We start from the raw sequence: 22,257 nt of genomic DNA, 5'->3' as shown, positions 1-22,257 counted from the left end.
CGGAAGGAAGGTTGGGCAATCTACTTCCGTAGGGATACTGCCTCGGAAACCCAAGGAGGGGTCGCTATGAGTCCGGGCCGACTCGATGGCAAATAACAACAACAACAACATAGGATATATATAGGATATATATTAGCCCTATAGGATAGAGTAGAACTGCCCCTTAGAATTATCAAGGCTGTAATCTTTACAGGAGCAGGTTGTCAGGTTTTTTCGACCACCAAGCCACTTGGGTTCGAACCACTGACCTTTTGGTTAGCAGCCGAGCACTGAACCATTGTGCCACCAGAGCTCCTCTTTTATCAGCAAGAACACCCACAAAATAATGCTGTTCATTGTCTTTGCTCTGGAAAATAGCAACACCTCCCCTCTCCCCCTTACCAAGCTCTTAATTTTTGGATTAACAATCTTTGTGACCTTTAGTATATTTTAAAGCATTTTTTCCTTAAAGCCTAACTTGTAGTTCCATTAAAAACCTTTGGGTTTGATGAAATCAAATCTACTTTTCTTTGTACTGAATCTGCTACACTGGGTAGATTTTTGTGTGGGGTGCTGCCGTGAGAGGTATGAAACAGTCACTTGTGTGATTTTATGTGTCTGGGAACCAAATAACACACCTGGGGACAGGCCCTGGTTTTTTTTCCTAAATCGCTTTAAACGTTTTGGTTACCTAGTGCTGCTCTGACAGGAATCTACCACAAATGGGATGCTTGAACAAACAGGAGTTTATTCTCTTACAGTTTGGAAGCTTTAAGTCCAAAGGCAAAGTGCCAGGCTCTAGGGGCTGGGTGGAAAGCCCCTCAACCTTGAGCTTCAGTTCTGCCTCCTGCTCCCAGTCAGTTGGAGCTAGAGGCTTTTCTCTTCACTCAGACAGCTACTGGCTGTTGAGACTGACAAGCCCAGGGGTTGGCAAGTAAAAAGGCACAGCTCTGATGTTACCAAACCACACGGCAGGCCATTAATTCAAGTCCACTGAAAGTCCCAAGGTCGGGAGAGCATGGCAGGCTGCTGAACAACAATGTGGCTACAGGCAGGGTCCAAGTGTGCCATAAGCTAGAGACTGTCCCCCAAGGCTTTTCCTTATATACAGGAAGTAGACCACATCCCTAAGGCAGATACTCAGCTTCTCCCTGTAGATTCCACCATGAAGTTGATTACCAGTCTCATCATGGGGAATACTACATCCAGCTGCCCAGCCACTCAACCAGGCCCAGCCAAGTTGACACATAGGCTTAACCACCACAAACATGTTCTCTGTTGTAGGTCGGTTTGGCCAGACAACTCCACCACTCGTTGATTTTCTCAAGGACATTTTACGAAGATACCCAGAAGGAGGGCAGATTCTTAAGGTAGGATATCTGTATGGACGTGTGTGAGCTTACTATGACAAACACAGGCTGTTGTCAGATTACTTAGAAGTTCTGTTTAGTGTTTACACTTTTAACATTTAGTCTCAATTTGAATAGCTGTGTTTACTTATGTGTATGTGCTGGATGGGGTGGGGTGGGGGATGCAGTCAGCATAAATATGCAAAATTTCTCTTATGTCGTAAGCAAGCATGGTGTCTCCGGGGATGTTTTATGTGAAATATTTTACAGGGAACTTTGCAAAACAGCTGAGCACAGAAACAAACAAAATAAGACACGGCCCACAATCAAGGGCCTGTTTGAGTCCATGGGTTTAGAGAGCTGTTTATTTTGGGAGAGTTTATTTAATAAGATCATTTAAGTATTTATTTTATTTCTACTTATATATTCTTTTAGTCTGACTATAATTCATTAACCAAAAAATAAAAAGTCAAAAAGTAGAGCATGAAAGAAAGCAGTGATGGAACATATTGCTACAAATTTGATTGTGTATTTTAGCTTAGTAAGAAAACCAAAAAGCCCAACTCACTGCCGTCGAGTTGGACCCAACTCATAGCGACCCCCCTTGGGTTTCTGAGGCAGTATCACTACAGAAGTAGATTGCCCAATCTTCCTTCCAAGGAGCGGCTGGGGGGTTTGAACTGCCAGCCTCTGTCCTTAATTAATTGTTAAATTAGATGCAGTCTTATGCATTTTCATTTCACTGACTTTATTTAGTGTTTATGTGCCTTCAATATTTTAGCCCTCATTGTATCTTCTAGCTTCGATGGTGACTTTTTGTAGTGGGCAGCTGGGGCTGTTTAATGTACATTGCCTTGCTCAGATAGGCAGGCATTGTTTGAGGGTTGTTGCATTTTCAGTGATTGGAAGAGTGATGACATGTGGAGTCGTTTCCTTACCTCCTTCAGAATAGGCACCAATGGTACTTAGATAGTTAATTTGGAAATGATTTTTATATTCACTTGTTAGGGAAGTAAGGCACTCTGGTGGCACAGTGCCTAAGGCACTTGACTGCTAACCAGAAGGTTGGCAGTTCAAACCTCCCAGCTGTTCTGCAGGATGAAGATGGGGCAATGTACTTCCATAAAGATTTACTGCTTTGGAGACCCAGTGGGGTCACTGCGAGTTGGGGTCGACTTGATGGCAGTGGGGTTAGTATTAGGAAAGCAAAGATTGAAAGAGTGTGGGTCGTGAGTTGTTGTGGGGTAAAGAGAGGGGAATGGAAGGCAGTTAAAATGGAGATTCAGTGGGTAGTAAAAGGAGTAGGGTCTAATCACTGTAAGCACAAGTGAGGAGGATGCCTGGCTGAGAAACAAGGTAGCAGGATGAACAAGAGCTTACCGTCCTAAGAGTTGGCCAAAAACTGATGTGCAATCCTTTCACTTGCCTTCTTGTATGTTTGTTTCGTAGGCTCAGTATATCTTTGTTCCTTGGATGTTTTTATAGAATTTTACTATTTAAGATTTCATAGAAACCTTAGCAGTCACCTAGACCTAGGCTGCCACCTTTTGTGATGTTTGCTCAAACTGAGGTCTAGCGATACTTTTCTAAGATCACATGCAAAGTGGCTGATTCATCGAGTTCACTTGAAAGTTCGTGAAAGTTCGTGAAAGTTCCCCTGAGGATTACAGCTTACAGGAGAAGTATCCGATCCAGTCTTTTTCTGTTTTGTTCAACCCAAGCTTGATAGTAGGAGCAGCCTCAAACTTGGGGTTCACAGTCCCGTTTTCTCCTCTGCTCCCTAAAATAAACCTAAATCACAAATAGGTATTTAAATGAAAACAAGATCCCAGCTTGAAAGTGCCACCATTTTGTAAATTTATGTATGTGTTTTTTATAGCCTAGAAACCCCTCTAGGGCAGTTCTCATCTGTCACAAGGGAGGTCACTGTGAGTCAGAAGTGGATTCAGTGGCACCTAACAACAACAGTGTATTCCTGTTTATTATTTATGATTGTTTTAAGGATGTTACGATTTACAGTTGAGTGACGGATCACTGCTTTTGCCTGCTCATCTTTCTTCCATCTCCCCCTTTGGGCATCCTTGCCCCACTCTCAATTCCTGTAATTTGAGGAAGGGTCTATGGCTTGGCCTGGCTGGTGGGACTGCAGAGACCCCTGGCTATAGGCAGTGATTGGCAGTGGGCATGTGATCCAGGCCAAGCTGGTTAGAACCAATGGGTGTCGACCTTGGAATTTTTGCTGTAATGATTGGGGAAAAATTGCTCTGTTTCTGCTGGAATTGCTGGCTAAGATGTCACGAGAGCTGTAGGCCACATGACCACTATGTGAGGAAAGCCGGTTTAAGGTTGAAGTTCTCCTGAATGAAGCTGAGCTTAAGGCTAGAGCAGGGTACACATTCCTCATTTGAGCCCCTGGATCCATGTAAATTACTGTTGTGTTTTGCTACCTGTTTCTAGCTTTTGTGTTTTAATCTACCACCACCACCCACTGCCATCTAGTCGGTTCTGACTCATAGTGACTCCCGTTGGGTTTCCAAGGCTGTAAATCCTTGCAGATTAGATCGCCTCATCTTCCTCCTGTGGAGCTGCTGGTGGGTTTGAACCACTGACCTTCTGGTTAGCAGCCAAATGCCTTACCCAGTGTGCCACCAGAGTTCCTTTTGTGTTATAATAGCCTCGTGTAAGTAAGAGTGCTAATGTCTAAGGATTCTCTTAGACTGGATAGGGCAGAAAGTGGCTCAAAAAATCCTTTGAGAAATAGGCAGTAGTGTGAATAGGAGGAACGCAGCTGATAAGGAGGTTGTAGAAGGACGAAGTTCACATGTTCATGGTCAGGTTGAGCAGCTGGTGGGATAAGACTCCCCACCCCTAGGAATACACTGGATGAAGGGAAAGCCTTACTTGATTCAAAACCAGCCCTTCATTTCCATACTGTACCCTCGGTCTCCTTACTTCATTTCCGTGGACTTGTGTCCCCTCTGCCCTCTGGGAAAGGCTTGGCTGTTGTCATGCACTAGTACCTCTGTAAGCTCTCCAGTTTTTGCTTACCTCCATCCCCAATTTGGTGGTCCAGTTCAGTGTTTGGAGGAAACAAGTCATTTTCTCCGAAGGTTAGAAGTTCATGGCTTAATAATTCAGGGTGAGTTCTTACATTTCTAAAGACATATCCACTTAAAACATAACCCTTCGATTTGATTTGGTCTAAGTTGATGCTCACCCAGGAAACTATTATCTATTGGCTTTTGCTTATTTTAGACAAGACTCAGAATATACTAGGTAATATCTCTGGAGTTTATTTCCAGTTTTGATGATCATGGGGTTGACTCTAAGGGTTTAGTCTTAACTGCAGAGTCAGGAGCTACCTTGAAATTGACCAGACACTGAACCGTTTTTGGTAGGTGTCCAGAAGCAATGGGATATCGGGATTGGGAGTTTCTTTGTAGCTGCTGACTGCTGTAAATCTTGCCGTTTTCCCTTTCTCTCCTAAACTCATGAGGCTGGCCACTCATCCACCCATCCACTCACCCACCATCCACCAAACAAGTAATAATACTGCCTTCTTTATGAAAGGAACTCTGGTGACAATTATGGGAGATACAGAGATGAATGAGTCAGTGCTGACCTTCAAGAAGCTTTCTGCTTACTACAGAAGAAAGACATGTTCATATCTCAAGTTCTCAAGAATGCAGCAAGCCTAGAGATTGATAGCATTTGGTTTCTTTTTCTTTCCTTTTTTTTTTTTTTCCTCAGAGAGAGTAGGCTTACTTAGCCTGGGGATAGACAAAGCTCTACTTTTGGTAACTGTTCATGAATGAGGTACCTGCCCCACATGCTAGCAGATTGCCCTGACAGAACAATGTGTGCCCTTTGGGAAGTGGGGTAATGGCTTTTGAACATGGGCTTTGTAAGTAAGAGACAGAGTTGTAAACAAAGACTAAGAGATAGCAAATTAAAAGGGGATTTTCAGTGTGTGATAGCAATCATTGTCAGTGGTGTGCTCAGCAGATCTTAAAGTAGGCTTCCTTTCCTGAAGTATGTTTACTTGAAAAATATTGGAAGTAAACACAAAGATGGGTAGTAGGTTACCATATTATTAAATGTAATTGTTTTTTGTGGTTAGGAACTAATTCAGAATGCAGAAGATGCAGGGGCCACTGAAGTTAAATTTTTATATGATGAAACTCAATATGGCACGGAGACCCTTTGGTCAAAAGATATGGAGCCATATCAGGGTAAGAATCAATAATTAGGTGGAAGTTTCATTTTATGTACTCATATGATGTTTAGTGCTGTGTGAGACTCTTGACAATGAACAGTCCAATTGTCATTGTAGTTTTCTTCTTGTATGTTTAGGTCTCCTTCAGATGTTTGTCTTTACTTTGAATGGGTAGGTGATTAGGCCGCTTGGTGTTTTTAGAAAACAAAGAATGGAAAACTCAAAACACAATAACGAGCAATGTAATATGTATCTGTGTGTGTGTGTGTGTGTGTGTGTATTCATATATACATATGTATATTTGTGGCAAAAATATATTTTAGTGTTTTTTGCATGACAGTTCCATGGCATTGATTATATTTTCAGCTGTTCTTATCATTTTGAGTCATGCCTCATCAGCAAATGAAGTCCCAAAAGTTATATTCCATCCACGTCATTAAGGTCAACTCAACTTTGAGGAGATAGCTCTTCTTTAGTGGTATTTTGACTGCCTTTCAACCTGAGGGGCTCATCTTCTGGCACTGTATGGGACAGTGTCTCAGAGCTGTTCGTAGAGTTTTCCAGTAATATATCAGGCAGTGTTTCACTACTGTTCATAAGGTTTTTACTGGCCAATTCTTTGAGATGTGGATGGCCCTTCCTTCCTTTTGAGTCTGTCTAACTCTGGAAGCTCCACTGAAGCATATCCCCCCTGGGTGACCCTGCTGGTATTTGAAATACTGGTGGCATAGCCACCAGCCTCATAGCAACACACAAGCCACCACAGTGTGACAAACTGACAGAGGAGTGGTGGTTCAAATATGTTTAGAAACATATTTTATAAAGTGTAGCATGTGATTAATTTATTTCTTTGCCTTGAATGTCTGAGTGCTGCTCTAACACTCAATTTTTCCTTTCTGGAATTTTGGCTAATAATGCTGTTTTCTTTTTCTGCTTTTTTTTTTTTTAAACATTAATTTATTTGTGTTTTCATTTGTGTTGTGACACCTGTCAGAATTAGAATGCAGAACACACTCACCTCAGTCATTTCTTTCCATCCTCCCATCAGCTAAGCCATTTTTGCATAGAGGAAATCTTGATAGGACTGAATACTTGGACCTAATGCTTTCTGAACACCTGCCTGTGCATTTTGAACACCCAGGGTCAGCGCTGTATGCGTACAACAATGCCGTTTTCACCCCAGAGGACTGGGATGGCATTCAAGAAATAGCCAGAAGCAGGAAAAAGGACGATCCCTTGAAGGTCGGAAGATTTGGGATTGGGTTTAATTCTGTCTATCATATAACAGGTACAGTATTTGGCTTTTCATTCTGCCATTGAAATATGTTTTTGACCACACTCTGTCATTTGTTTGGTGAACTTCAGCAATGATACGATTTTCAAGGTATCTTCCCCAAATTCTTTTGTCTGTGGTAAGAAGTATATCAATGAAATAGTGTGTCATGAGTCTTCTGAAATTACTATGGTGAGTCCTCTGATGCATTGCATCATCGTGAGATGCCAGGAGTTCACCTCATCCCGATCCAGTGAGAGCACTGTAACGTAGTCAGTCATTTGATGTTATGTTTAAATACAGCTTTTAAAATACCTAGTCTAGGTAGTTTCGATAAAAAATCTTACAAGAGTCAGACACACTTACTTCCTCAGATTTCTTGTATGTATTTGTAAATATCAGGAGGTTAAAGGGGAAGGTGTGATAATGTAATGATAGGAAATAACTGACCAAGTAAAATCTCTGAAGTAGCTCTGCTTTCTCTACATTTTCTGCTTGTAAAACTTCTGCTTTTAGAATTAGGAGTGTTTTAAAGATGATCTTGAAATCACATTCAGCATCTAGAAGGAGTATGGTTTCTGGATCACACAGTTGCAATAGGAAACTACTCTTTGTGTAGACATCTCTAAGAGTATGTAGCTCTTCTTGCAAAATCAAAGCTCCTAGTACTTAATATAAGGAGCTCTGGTGGCGTAGGGTCAGCAGTTCAAACCCACCAGCTGCTCCATAGGAGGAGGATGGGGCAATCTACGTCTGTAAAGATTTACAGCCTCAGAAACCCAACAGATGTTGCTATGAGTCAGAATCGACTCGATGGCAGTGAGTTTGGTTTGGTTTGAGTGGTATATTCTTTTAAAAACAATTTTGTTATAGAATTAGCCCTTGTTCTGGTTTAGTTTCTAATGGTTTCTTGCAGGAGGAGGGACAGAGGAGGCAGGACTATAGCTATAGCTGATGGTAGAATCTGCCATCCTCTCAAGAGCATAAGAGGGCAGCGATAGCAGTTTTTCTCAGGCAACCGGACTGTTCTAGCATGGCACTAAGCAGAGGGACCCTGACTATAGCTCAGTTTCGTAAGCCTACTGCATTTACAGATTTCATACTCTACTCGTCCCCTCTTTGCAAGTCCCCCTCTCAGATGACAGGTAGTGGGTTTTAGACTACGTGGCACAGGTGTGAGTTGCACAGTGTGGAGACTACTGTGCAAGAATGAATAGTGTTAGAGTGGCCAGCTGAGTGCCCCCAGCTGCAGCACATGTGGTTTGTCCTCCCTTTGAGGGTATGAGCACATTATGAGAGACACTGTAAACTGGGGTGCTGTTGTCTGGTTTGAGGGTTGTTGAAGGTTTTAGGAGCTCCTGACATCATTCCAGGCACGGGGTGTGTGAACAGTGTGCAATGGACATAGATATGAGAGTCCCACAGACTGCATTGTCAATAACTTGAGGCAGGACTGGAGAGTAGCATTTCCTCCTTAAAGTTCTTGTGAACTACCATCAGGAGGTGGTGATTATGAAATGGGCATGCACTTGACAGACCTTAAAGACTGAAGTCATTGGAATTGCATTTTACCTAAGGTTTAGGTATTAAACTTAACATGAGCTAACCTGTGTCCACATTGCCTTTGGAAAGCCTGGAGAGAGGCACCAAGGAAAAACCCAACTCACTGCCATCACGTCAGTTCCAACTCATAGCGACCCTTGGGTTTCTGAGGTGGTATTTCTGTGAAAGTGGATTGTCTAGTCTTCCTTCTGGTAGGTAGGCACAATGGGGAAGAATTTCCCCTCAATCATTGTGGCCAACACACCTCGTTTTTCTGCCAGTTTGAATTACCACTCTGTCCTTGGTTAGAGAATAGATGAAGCAGGTAGTATCTGTTTGAGGATGGCGTACAAAAAGTCTCTATCTTCAAGCACTTTAATTGGATTCTGCATGGTGGATGCCCCCACCCTGAGAGGCAGAGGAGGTCAGACTTACCTGTCCCACTTCAGTGTCACCAAGGGGACCTCTTACCTATCCCACTTCAGCGTCACCCCAGGATATATGCTTACAGACTAACTCAGTGAGTGCTGTCTTTGGCGTTGTAAATTTCCCTCCCCTCTTCCTCCAGAGAGCCTCTTGGGGAATTAGTTATCTTGAGCATATGATTCAAGTCTGCTCTCTTAATTGAGTTCATATGGCTGTGAGGACTGCGTGCAAATTTCCACATACTCTACATCTTTTCATTGTTTCATGAGAGTTTGAACATGTGTCCTAGGTTTTCACAATAATCATGGGAAGTCTATGTGCCTGGCACTTCCTGCAGAGTTTAAACAAAAGAGAAGTGCTTATTGGGCTGGAGGGGGCAGAGGGGCAAAGGCAGAGGAAAGCCTTGCAAACAGGACTGAGTGTTCATGTGGGCTTGTGAGGTGGCTTTGTTTCTGTAGTCATTAACAAAAAGACAAATGTGGCTCCAAGGTGCTTGGGGATAGAATAGTGGACCTTTGTTGTTGTTATTTGCCATTGAGTTGGACTCAACTCATAGTGACCCCTCCTTGGGTTTCCGAGGCAGTATCACTACAGAAGTAGATTGCCCAACCTTCCTTCTGAGGAGTTTGAACCACCAGCAGTCAAGTGCCTTGGTACTATACTACCAGAGCTCCTAGTGGACCTTTGAGGAGTTTATATTATCTAGTGAGGGTGTGGTGCTCTGGTGGTGCAGTGGTTAAAGCATTCAGCTGTTAACCAAAAGGTCGGTGGTTTAAACCCACCAGCCACTTCATGGAAGAAAGATGGGGCAGTCTGCTTCCATAAAGATTTGAAGCCTTGGAAACCCTATGGGGGTAGTTCTACTCTGTCCTCTAGGGTCTCTGTGAGTCAGAATGGACTCCATGGCAGTGGGTTTGGTTTGGGCTTTGCTTCTGTAAAGACTGACAGCCTTGGAAACCCTGTGGGGCAATTCTGCTGTGTCCTCTAAGGGTGCTGTGAGTTGGAATTGGCTGTAGGTTTGGGTTCGGTTTAGTGAGGGTGTGAGTTTCTAGAGAAGACGTCTTCTGATGAGTGAGGACACCAGGCTGTGCAGAGGGAATGAATGTGTTTGAATAAACTCCCTAGACAATGGTGTTGCCAGGAGAGGATCGGGAGGTGAGAGGCTGGGACCATGGTGAGGGATTTGGCTTTTAATTTCTTATCCATAGGACTTGTTGGGAGATTTTCTCTGATTGTAGACAAGGTTGCTATTATTATTTTTTTTAAATCTTAGAAAGGCTTTTGTGTGGTGTTCTTGGCTGCTGGGTATTAAACTGTGAATTAGAAGAAAATTCTAAGTATATGTAGCAAGGTGGTTGCTAGGAAAAATATGTTATATTTACTTCCTCAGGAATTTCTGGCTAACATAACTCATATTTCTGATGTTCAAAGAGTAGTATTTCCAAAGCTAAAGTGAGGTTTTTAATTTAAATACGTATTTTAGGGTCATTTTATGGATCATGTAGTATGTTGATGGGAATTGCAGTTATTCATTTTAGTTGTAAATAAAATTACTCGTTGAATTTCATTGGTGATCATGATTGTTCAACTCTTCTTTACAGATGTTCCTTGTATCTTCAGTGGTAACCAAATTGGGATGTTAGATCCTCACCAAACACTTTTTGGCCCACATGAGTCAGGCCAGTGTTGGAATCTCAAAGATGACAGCAGAGAAATCAGTGAACTCTCTGACCAGTTTGCACCATTCATTGGCGTCTTTGGAAGCACCAAGGAGACGTTTACCAATGGCAATTTCCCAGGGACCTTCTTCCGTTTCCCACTTCGCCTGCAACCTTCTCAGCTTAGCAGTAATCTCTACAATAAGCAGAAGGTCCTTGAGCTGTTCGAGTCCTTCCGGGCAGACGCGGACACGGTGCTCCTCTTCCTGAAAAGCGTACAGGACGTCTCCCTACACGTTCGAGAGGCCGATGGAACAGAGAAGCTGGTGTTTCGAGTGACGGCGAGTGAGAGCCAGACCCTGAAGCACGAGCGGCCCGACTCCATAAAGATCCTAGGAGCTGCCATCAGTAACTATTGTAAAAAGGTTCCGAGCAACAGCATCACCTGTGTAACCTACCCTATCAACATAGTTTTAGAAGATGAGGGCGCAGAGAATGCACAGAAGACATCGTGGCTGGTGTGTAACAGTGTGGGTGGCCGAGGGATGTGCAGCAAGCTCGACTCCTTAGCCGATGAACTGAAATTCATCCCACTCATCGGAATAGCCATGGCTCTGTCCAGCAGAGACGATGAAGAAAAAGGAGCCACTTCCGAGTTCTCAGGAAAAGCCTTTTGTTTTCTTCCTTTACCACCTGGTGAGGAAAGCAAAACGGGTCTTCCAGTTCACATCAGTGGGTTCTTCGGCCTGACGGACAACCGCAGGAGCATAAAGTGGCGGGAGCTGGACCAGTGGAGAGACCCTGCAGCCTTGTGGAATGATGTCCTTGTGGTAAACGTGGTGCCAAAAGCTTATGCCACTCTGATCCTGGAGTCCATCAGACGCCTGGAGGCAGAAAAGAGCTCAGAGCTCCCCCTGTCGGTTGAGATTATCTACAAACTTTGGCCAAACACAGACAAGGTGAAGGTGCACTGGCGGCCCGTTTTAGAGCCTCTGTTTAACGAGCTGTTCCAGAACGCAGTTATTTATTCCATTAGCAATCAGTGGGTGAAGTTGGAGCAGGTGTACTTCTCAGAGTTGGATGAAAGTCTGGAACACACAACAACGGTGCTCAGCTACCTCCAGAGCTCAGGGAAGCAGGTGGCCAAGGTGCCGGCTAACCTTGCTGCTGCCGTCCAGGTGACTGCCTGCGGTGCCAAGCCTGTGAAGAGGGTGACGCCTGCGCTGGTGCGCCAGGTGCTGAGGAAGACCGCGCACTTGGGCAGCCCCGGAGAGAAGCTTCACCTCCTGGAATTCGTGCTTTCCGACGAAGTTTACAGCGAACTGCTTGGCTTGGAGCTTCTCCCTTTACAAAACGGGAATTTTGTGCCCTTCTCGTCATCTGTATCAGATCAAGATGTTATTTATATTACCTCAGAAGATTACCCAAGGTACCGTCCAGGTCTCTCAGGCTGGCTTCCTCCTAAGGGTGCCCTTCCCCCGCCCAGTGTAGTGTTGCTACTGGTAGCATTCAGCAGCGAGCCATGTAGGTTTCATAGTTGGGAAGAATTTGGCAGAAATAATTGGTTGCATTATGAAAGGATGCCTTTTTATATTCTAAAGTGAAAAGCACTCAGGAGTTTATAGGTTACAAAAACTTTTCCAAACAGTTGTCTTTCTTGGAAATTTCAATAACAGAACACTGAAAACAATGATTATAAAGTGCTAAGGAGCTCTGGTTATGTAATGGGTAACCAGAAGGTCAGTGGTTCAAACCCACTAGCTCTGTTCCGTGGTAGGGAGATAAAGCAATCTACTTCCTTAAAGATTTACAGCCTTGGAAACCCAATGTGGAGGGCACTATGAGTCAGAATCGACTCGATGGCAGTGGACATGGGCTTGGGCAATAAAAATTAGAGTAGTTAATAATTGCGTATTTTGATGAAATGTAATTTATACTAATTGAAATACATAATTCTTATGACTTTGAGGATGTGCATTGACATCCTAGAAAATACAGTGATTTTTTTCTCTGAGGTGTTTAGAATGATTCTGAGTTTGAATGCAGTGCATGATGTCCTCACGTTTAGAGGAAAGCTTAATGTTCAATCAAAAACTATGGTAATTTGATGTACACATTACAGTTTCTCTAAAGTAGCAGGTTTAGCTTGTTTGAAATTCTGTGTTTGAATTTCTCTGCCTTAAAATTGTTAGAAAATTATTATAATAATTGCGGTATTTTCTTTCATTTACTAGGTCCCTTTTCCCAGGTCTTAAAGGAAGATTTATTTTGGATAACTTGAAGCCTCACATTCTAGCTGCTTTAAAGGAAGCTGCCAAAACCAGAGGTATTACAAGCTTTCAATTAGTTTTTCCAGTAAATCAAATTATAAAGAGATAGACAGTTTTTATACGTTTTCTATTAAGTTGAACTAATACTATCCATTTTAGACCTGTGAAATCAACAATTCCACAGCCTAGTGTAATTATTATATTTAAAGATGTTTCAATAGCCGTTCTGACACCTGAAAAATCCAGAGGTAACATTGAAGTGTACTGTAAAATCCCTGGTACCTGGCGCAGAGGTGTGCATCTGGGGTGATGGACTCTGTATGGTCCTTCACCACTTTTCTCGTGCTTTCCATTTTCTCACTTGACCCTCAGCCTCTTACTTGTAGCCTTGTGGTGGTGAGGACAGCTCTTGTCAGTTCTGTTTTACAGACAGGAAGGAGGGGGTACGGTACGGTCAGGTCTTTAGCTGACAATGCCTGGAAGTCAGATCCTCTGCGTTGTCAGCAGCAGCTCTCTTTCCCATACCACTGTGACCGCCAGAGTTTTGTGTGACTGTCCCAGATCCACTTCATTCACAGGTGAGCTCTGGTGGCACTGGTTAAAGCATTGGGTTGCTGACCAAAAGGTCAGCAGTGAAAGATGAGGCAGTGTGCTTCCATAAAGATTGACAGCCTTGGAAACCCTATGAGGCGGTTGTAGTCTGTCCTCTAGGGGCGTTGTAAGTCAGAATTAACCCACGGCAGTGGGTTTGGTTTGGGCTTTGCTTCTGTAAAGACTGACAGCCTTGGAAACCCTGGTGCAGTTCCACTCTGTCCTCTAGGGGCGCTGTGAGTCAGAATTGACTCCACGGCAGTGGGTGTGGTTTGGGCTTTGCTTCCATGAAGATTGACAGCCTGGCAAACCCTCTGGGGCAGTTCCACTCTGTCCTCTAGGGGTGCTGTGAGTCAGAATTGATTTGATGGCAATGGGTTTACGTTTGGTAACAATATTAGGAGAGAGGATTCCTTGGCGTCTTAGTAGAGTGATGAGTATCCTTTGTTAAGGATTCTTTTCAGGAAAATGCAGAATGATTTAGGGGAAGAAAATCACTGAGGTTCTGAATTTAATACTTCTTTCAACTTCTGTGAGCATCTACTCCCTTGTAAAACTGGTGCCTGAGTTTTTTTTTTTTTACTGAGTTAGATATTGGTTTGTCCCACTGATTGGGTTGTAAAGCATAATCTTTGGGGTGGGTCTTTATAGAAAGGGTAGTCCCCGACTTACAACGTCTTCCGTTCCAACGACTCTGTCTCATTTCTTTTAGTTTTCATTTCAAAGCACGCAGTCTTTTGAACAGTAAATCATGCAATTGAACATCTGCGAGTGAACATCTGCAAATGATACCATCAGCCAATTACGTATTGCAGCATTGTTTGTAGTGTATATTACTAATGATGAAATGTTCCAAAAAAGGGAAAAAACAACAGACAGTTGTAGGTGTGGTTTGTCATAACTCAAATGTGTTATAATTCAGGGACTATCCACACGTACTTGTGTTCTGGTCAAAGGTTTTCAGGAAAGGTTGCTACTGTTCTTTCATATTCCTTAGTAATTTAAATACAAGCAAGTAAGGAAGTGGAATGATGAAGGCAAATTGAGGATGGAGTTTAAAACAATGAGCAGGCCAGTGTTGCTTAGCATCGGGATCTGTAATTGCGATGGTAACTGTGAGTCTGATATTTTCCATCTTTATGACTCATTTAATTGGGAATCAGCATCTTGAAGACCTGAAGGCTCCGTTTTGGGAATCTAAACACTTCCTGTAACTCTGCCATTCTATCGAACTTTCTTCTCCATTTATTCTAGTTTTAAACCTTTCCATTGAAGTATAATGTACATGCAGAAAAGTGCATTTACTGTACATTTAGGCTCAGTGAAATTTTGCAATTAACCCCACTTGTGTAACCAAGTTCAAGAAGTGGAAGGTTCACAGCACCCTAGACACCCCCTTGTATCCTCTGCAGTCACACCCACCTGCATATGTCCATTGTTCTTAATTTCAACAGCTAAGCCAGGTAGCCACATTTCGTACTTTATATCAAAGGAATCATACAATGTGCACTCGTATGTCTGGTTTCTTTTACTTATAAAGGAATACTGGTGAAGTAGTGGGTATGATGTTTGGCTGCTAATCAGAAAGAGGGTCAGTGATTCAAACCCACCAGCTGCTCCACGGGAGGAAGACAAAGCAACTTCCATAAAGATTTACAGCCTTGGAAACCCGATGGGGATCATTATGAGTTGGAACTGACTCAATGGCAGTGGGTTTTTTTTTTTTTTTTTTTAAATTACTACTTTTGTGAGACTTTGTTCATACCAAATCTAGCTATAGATGGTTCCTTTTCAATCCTGTAAGAATTTACTGTGTGATGTGTTACTTTCTTTTGGAGAGAATATTTTTGTTGCTGGCAGCTGGTTTCTCTTTTCGTTTTAAATTTCTATTGTGATCTGGGTGCATATTCACAAAGCAGATTTGTTTGCCTCTCAACAGTTCATGCACACTTGGTTTGACGACCCTGATTACGATCCCCAACCATAAAAAGCTCTCCTCCCATCTCTTCCCTGTAACTACCCTCTGTGCTGTTCTTATCTATGCATTCCTGTCTGTCTAGTTTTCCCTCTATGTGAATGCTGCCCCTCTGATGTCTCATGGCTGATTGACCCAAAGGGTGCATCTTCCTAGGGTGGTGGTGGTTGTTATGTGCCGTCGAGTTGGACCTGACTCATAGGTAGGTGGGTGCATCTCCCTGGAGTAGGAGTTTTGCCTCTAGGTCTTTCTACTGTTGGGCTGAGAGCCAATGCATGGCTGTAGTCCATTTCCAGGCCTGAAGGATAACCCAGGACCAAAGCCCTCGGGGGTTCCACCAGTCTCTATCCAACCAGTAATTCTGGTCATTTTTGTGTTTTTGAATTTTGTTCCACATTTTTCCTCCCACTTTAACCAGGATCTCCAATTTTGATCCCTATCTGAGTGGTTGGCATTGGTAGCCAGGCACCATCTAGTTCTTCTGGTCTCAGGGTTGTGAAGGCTAAAGTCCTCGTGGTCTATCATATCGTTGGACTAATTATTCCCAAATGACTTTAATTTTCTTCACTCTTCTTCGAGTGGCTGGTTTCTGAAAGTGGATATGAATTTGGAAATCAACCCAGAGTTATTCAGGACTGAATCAAGTAGAAAAGGAAGAAGGCCAAACAGTAATCACGTAGGAGTTCAGAAATGTACAAGTAGCCTGTGGCAGCACAGTGAGTAAACTGATCATTGGCCACCATGCACTCTGGTTTGCAGAGTCAAAGCATCACTTTTCTGGAACACCAAAAAAAATGAGTAATGATTTACTTATGTTTAGACTTCTAGGTTTATTTGCCAGAGGCGTTTTCTAGTTAGTTCATTTTTTTTCTTATTTATGTAGAATGTGCACATAGTTCCTGTTCTGATTCCCCAGTGCTGCTCTGACAAGAAATATACCACAAATGGGATGGCTTTAACAAACAGGAGTTTATTCTTGCAATTGCAATTTGGAGGCTTTAAGTCCAAGTTCAGAGTGCCAAGCTCTAGGGGCTGGGTGAAAGCACCTCAGCCTTGGGCGTTAGCTCTGCCTGCAGCTCCCAGCCCATTGGAGCTAGAGGCGTTTCTTCACTCAGACAGTTGCTGGCTGCTGAGGCTGAGAAGCCCCAAGGTTGACAAGGAAAAAGGCACGGTCTTTGATGTTATCAAACCACACGGCAGGGCGTTAATTCAAGTCTGTTTTAAGTCCCAAGGTCAGCAGAGCATGGCAGGCTGCTGAATAGTGACCAAGCGTGCCATAAGCTAGAGACTGTTCCTAAAGCTGCTGCTTATGTATGGGAAGCAGACCACATACCAAAAGCAGCTACTCAGCTGCTTGTGGTATATCCCACCATCGAGTTGATTGCCAGTCTCATCATGGGGAATAATTACCACCAGCTGCCCAGCCACTCATCCAGGCCCAGCCAAGTTGACACACAAACAACCAGCACAGTTCCCATGTTAAAACCATCAAACAGAACATTCAGAGAGGCCTGGTTTCCCTCCCTGTCACCCCACTGTGTCCTTGCTCCACCTGTTGGTGACCATTTTTACTAGTTCGTACTTTATCTTTCTATTGTTTCTTTTTGAGAAGATGGACAAAAATATTTATATATACTTATATTGCCCCCCTTTCTTTCACAAAAGATGGTCTAATGAATAAGCATTATTCATACCATGCTTGTTTTCACCCAGTGCATGTTCTGGAGCGTGCTCCTTTTGTTGTTGTTGTTGTTGTTATGTGCTTTCGAGTCAGACCCGACTCATAGCGACTCCTCCTTGGGTTGCCGAGGCAGTATCATTATGGAAGTAGATTGCCCAGCCTTCCTTCCGAGGAGTGACTGGTGGGTTTGAACCTCCAGCCTTCTGCTTAGCAGTCGAGTGCCTTAGGCACTATGCTACCAGAGCTCCTTAAAGTCCCCCTCACTGGACCATGGCTCGCTGCATTTATTTATTTATTTTTGCAGTGTTCCCTCCCCTCCCCTCCCACCCCTGGTAACCAACAAAGGAAGTTTCCTTCCATATATAAACCTTTCCTTGACTTTTTACAATAATGAACTAATTCTATATTTGTCCTTCTGTAATTGACTTATTTCACTCAGCATGAGGTCTTCCAAGTTCATCCACGTTACGCGGTATTTTTTCAGATTCTACATTATTCTTTAGTGTTGCATAGTATTCCATTGTGTGTATGTACCATAGTTGGGTTATCCATTCTTGTCTTGATGGGCACCTACGTTGTTTCCGTCTTTTGGCTGTTGTTAGTGCTGCGATGAACATGGGTGTGCATATATCTGTTCTTGTCCTGGCTCTCACTTCATTAGGATATATACCTAGTAATGGAATGGCTGGGTCAAGTGGTATTTCTAATTCCAGCTTTTTAAGGAGTTGAACCATAGCTCATTTTGCTAATCTCCTATTGGTTGATATTTGCGTTGGTTCTAGACTGTTGTTACTATAGATGATGCTACAGTGACATTGTTTTGCAAATGCCATTTCAGATTTTTGTCTGTGTGTTTGGACTGGATTAGAAACACAGTTGCAGGGGCAGAGAGTAAATGTATGTGCAGTGTTACTAGAGGTATCCTCCCCTCCTGTGGGGACTGTGCATTCCCTCCAGCTGTGGGAGGGTTTTCCCATGTGTAGGCCCACAGGTGCACATTGTAGTGAGTAGTGTATGGGGGCCGAGTGTGTTAGGTGTGAGGAGCTCCTTTTGTATGGTAGGAGTCACCAATATGTAACATATGTAACACTTTTTTCTTTGGTAATTTTTGCTCTGAATGAAGGTTGATCAATTGGGACAAAATGCAGTCTGGGTTTCTGTTTACAGTTATCAATAAAAACGAAATGACCAGACTTCCTTTTTTTAAAATTACAGATAGATATGTGACACATCATTTGCCTTTTCAGCATTCTCCATGTGACAGTTCTGTGACATTAGTTATGTTCACCATGTGGTTCAACCATCACCATTGCCCATTTCCACATTTTCCACCCCCTTAACAGAAGCTCAGTGACCCCTTAGCAGTGAGTCCCTGGTTTCCTCCCCTCCCAAGCCCAGGGAACTACTCATAAACCTTGAACTGAATTGAAAATACTGTGTACGGTTGAAACATCTTCTCTAATTTCATAGCTCAAGCATTATGTCTCATGATTTGATGATCTTACTCTGTATGTGTATCACATTTAAATTCTTTAGCTAAACTTTAAATTACTACTTGTATTCTCAGTGTTTGCCTCTACTGTCTTTTTTGCATTAATTAAATATGTTTCACTCTCATGTGGGGAAGCAACTTGACTTTGATTTCCTTTTTTGTATTCTGTCATAGTTTCAGAGTCTGGTGGCATGGTGGTTAAGTGCCTGGCTGCTAACCAAAAGATCAGTGGTTTGAACCCACCAGCCATTCTGCTGAAGAAAGATGTGGCGATCTGCTTCTGTAAAGACTCACAGCCTTGGAAACCCTGTGGGGCAGTTCCACTCTGTCCTCTAGGGGCGCTGTGAGTCAGAACTGACTCCACGGCAGTGGGTTTGGTTTGGGCTTTGCTTCTGTAAAGACTGACAGCCTTGGAAACCCTCTGGGGCAGTTGCACTCTGTCCTCTAGGGGCCCTGTGAGTATGAATAGACTCCACGGCAGTGGGTTTGGTTTGAGCTTTGCTTCCGTAAACATTGACAGCCATGGAAACCCTATAGTACAGTTCCACTCTGTCCTGTAGGGGTGCTGTGAGATGGAATGGACTTGACAGTGGTGAGTTTAGTTTTTTGGTTTTATCGTAGTGTAGCTTCCAGAAATAAGGAGCTCTGGTGGTGTTATGGTTAAGTTATTTGGCTGCTAACCAAAAGGTCAGCAGTTTGAACCCACTAGCCACTCCAGGGAAGACAGATGGGGCAGTCTGCTTCTGTAAAGATTTACAGCCTTGGAAAACTCAGTGGGGTCGCTATGAGTTGGAATCGACTTGATTGCAGTGAATTTGTTTATTTGGTTTGAGTTTCCAGAAATAATAGTTTATACTTACTGCCTATTATCGTCATCATCCATTATCACTACAAACCACCTTTTTTTTTTTTTTTTACCTTTTTTTTTTTTTTTTTAATTAGGATTTGGGTGAAGATTTACAGAGTAAATTCACTTTTCATACAGCAGTTCACATATACTTTGTCTCATGTCATTGACCAAAATTTACAATGCAGCAGCTCCCCTCCCACTTCCTCCCCATAGTTACCTCCTCCCAGTGTCCATCCCTTCATACTCTTCTGCACCCTGAGCTATCTCCCTGTGCATAAGCAGCCCTTCCTTCTCCCATGATTGTTCTCTCCAGGGCGTGTGTCTACTTGAGGTAAATGTTTAACTCACATGCCTGTACTTTGTTTGGCTGGAAACCACAGTTGTGGGTTCAATTCCAGACCTGAAGGGCAGCTAGGGGCCATAGTCTCAGTGGTTACACCAGGCTCCATTGGACCAGCAAACCTGGTCCCCACCTTCTTTTTTTTTTTTTTTTTGCCTCCAAATGATTTTGAGTTTTGTACCACATTGTTCTCCCTCTTTATGCAGGATCTCCTACATCCCTTCCAAGTGGATGGCAGTGGTAGCTGGGCACCATCTAGTTCTTCTGGTCTCATAGTTGTATAGGTTGCAGATCGGATGGTGTACCAGTCGCTAGGACTGATTGTTTCCATTAATTTTGGTACAAACCACCTTTTGCTTCCACCCACATTCTAGTAAAACTGTCTGGCTGAGGTGACCAATGAATGATTTTTTAAAAAATATTAATGTGGTTTGGGTGAAAATTTACAGAGAAAATTCATTTTCCATACAGCAGCTCACATGCACTCTGTCTCATGATAGTGACTGCGATTTAGCACAGTGCAAGAGTTCTGCTCCCACTTCTTCCCCATAGGTTACCTCTTCCCTGTGTCCTTCCCTCCCATGCACTCCTACGCCCCCAGCTGTCTCCCTGTACATGCACATCCCTTCTGTTCTCCCAGGATTGATCTCTCCGAGGAGTGTAGTATATCTACCTAATGTAAATGTTCAGCTCAGTCTGTCTTTTATTTGGCTGGAAGCAACAGGAGTGGGTTCAGTTCTAGACCTGAAGGGGGCAGCTAGGGACCTGAAGGGCAGCTAGGGGCAGCAGGGGTTCCACCAGGCTCTATCAGAGCAGCAAACCTGGTCCCTTTTTTTTTTTTTTAAGTGATTTTGAGTTTTGTTCCACATTGTTCTCACATTCTATCCAGGATCTCCTACATAGATCCCCCTCCAAGTGGTTGACAGTGGTCGCCAGGCACCATCTAGTTCTTCCAGTGACCAATGAATGATTTTTGTGTGATTAAATCCAGTGGACTTTTTCTCATTCCTTTTACCTGATTTCCTTGGAGCTCTGATACTACTGATCACTCCTTGAAATTCTTGGCACCTATGGTACCATGTTCTTGTGTGTCTTCCTACCTGAAGGTCTGTTTCTCAGGATTATTTGTGAACTCTTATTCTCCATTCACCCTCTTAAGGATGGGTTGGGTATGGCTCCTTCCTCAGCTCTTTTATGTTCTTCCTTCCTTTCTCTGAGCATCCTCATCCAGTCTAAGTCAACTTTAATTCATGTGTTAATGGCCTCCATGTCTTTAATTGCAATATAGCAAGATTCTTCCATGAAGGTATATGTGGGCTCCCTAAGATTCAATTATATAAAATGTGGGAGTGCTTTATTGCAAGATTAATGAAATAAGAGTAGGGTTTGGGTGAAAGACAGCAGGCAGTCACAAGTTATCAATTGAATTTCACCCAAAGTTGTGTTATTGCATCAGGTAAGTTATTGAAAAGCTTTTTGTAATATTTTACTCATAGTGGACATTACTCTGAACATGAAGTGAAACATACATGCATATATATAATGTAAAACAGTATCTGGCACATCATAGATGCTGATAAAATGCTAGCTATTGTTACCTCTTGGACTTAGAGTTCCATAATCATCTGAAAATCAGCATTTTCAAGGTGTTAGTCCTTATCCTTTTTCCGAATCTGTTTCTCCTTTTGAGTGGTCCTGTTGAAGGTGGCTCTACTCTGCAGTTAGTTGCACAGCTTGTCTCCTCTGTCCCACACTGTTTCCAGTCCTACTGGATTAATATTTTGCACATCTGTCACCTGGTCTTATTCCACTGCCAGTTGCAGTAGCGTCCCTATAACGACGACAGCACTCAGTGCTTCTTCATCAGCACTTACACATATGTAACTCTTCTAATAGATGATTTACTGTCTGCCTTCCATTTAGACTGTAAGATCCAGAAGATCTGGGTCCATGTCTGTGTTGTTCATTTCTCTATTTGTAGCACTCAGTAAATACTGGCTGACAAAATGACTGCCCTTAAGGTACCTTGGAAGTTGTTAAGATGAGAAGAACTTACACCCCTGGAGTAAGATCAGATTAGCTGCCAAGTTATTATTAGGTACCTGAATACATCACACAGAGTTACAGAGGCTGACCTGATCAGAGCAGTGCCTTGTTTAGAGTGGAGGAGCGGTTAGATTCCAGTGCAGCAGTCTTAGTAGTGCTTAAATACTGGTAGTTAAATACTAGTAGCAGTGAGTGGAAATAGATGATAATGATCTCCCTTTCTTTATCATGAAGTCAAGGTGGATTTTCAAAATCAGATTTCTTCCCTGTCTTGACTTTGAGATTCTCTTCCACTATTACGTGATGATAGCCTATGCAGAAACTTACTGGTAGTTTTTTAAAATGACTTCATTTACATAGATGAAATGGAATTTGGGCCTGTCAAGTTCCTACTGTCTTGTTTTCTTTACTAAGATTTCCCACCTTTATGTTGTTGGGTTTAGATATGTATTGAAATGTATCATCTGCATTTGGAGTTATGTTTATGGCATTTCTTTGACATAATGGTGTGTAAAGATGGTCTAGATTCTAAAAGCACCATTATTTTAAGATAGAAAATAATTTCTGAG

At 42.9% G+C, this 22,257-nt stretch overlaps 1 protein-coding gene across 1 annotated transcript in view; it reads left to right on the top strand.

Moving 5' to 3' along the window:
- The window catches only part of SACS (sacsin molecular chaperone), a 39,160-nt gene that overhangs the window by 846 nt on the left and 16,057 nt on the right, over positions 1 to 22,257 (top strand). Inside the window, exons 2-6 of the mRNA XM_007942519.1 lie at positions 1,264 to 1,349; positions 5,449 to 5,560; positions 6,686 to 6,832; positions 10,387 to 11,872; positions 12,678 to 12,769. Coding sequence (XP_007940710.1) covers positions 5,545 to 5,560; positions 6,686 to 6,832; positions 10,387 to 11,872; positions 12,678 to 12,769 — 1,741 coding nt within the window. The 5' untranslated portion in view covers positions 1,264 to 1,349; positions 5,449 to 5,544. The remainder of the gene's footprint in view (positions 1 to 1,263; positions 1,350 to 5,448; positions 5,561 to 6,685; positions 6,833 to 10,386; positions 11,873 to 12,677; positions 12,770 to 22,257) is intronic.

The sequence above is a fragment of the Orycteropus afer genome, unplaced genomic scaffold, assembly GCF_000298275.1.
Source record: "Orycteropus afer afer isolate SDZICR_OR568_19922 unplaced genomic scaffold, OryAfe1.0 scaffold00092, whole genome shotgun sequence".
NCBI lineage: Eukaryota > Metazoa > Chordata > Mammalia > Tubulidentata > Orycteropodidae > Orycteropus > Orycteropus afer.
This window is presented reverse-complemented; position numbering and strand designations above follow the sequence as displayed.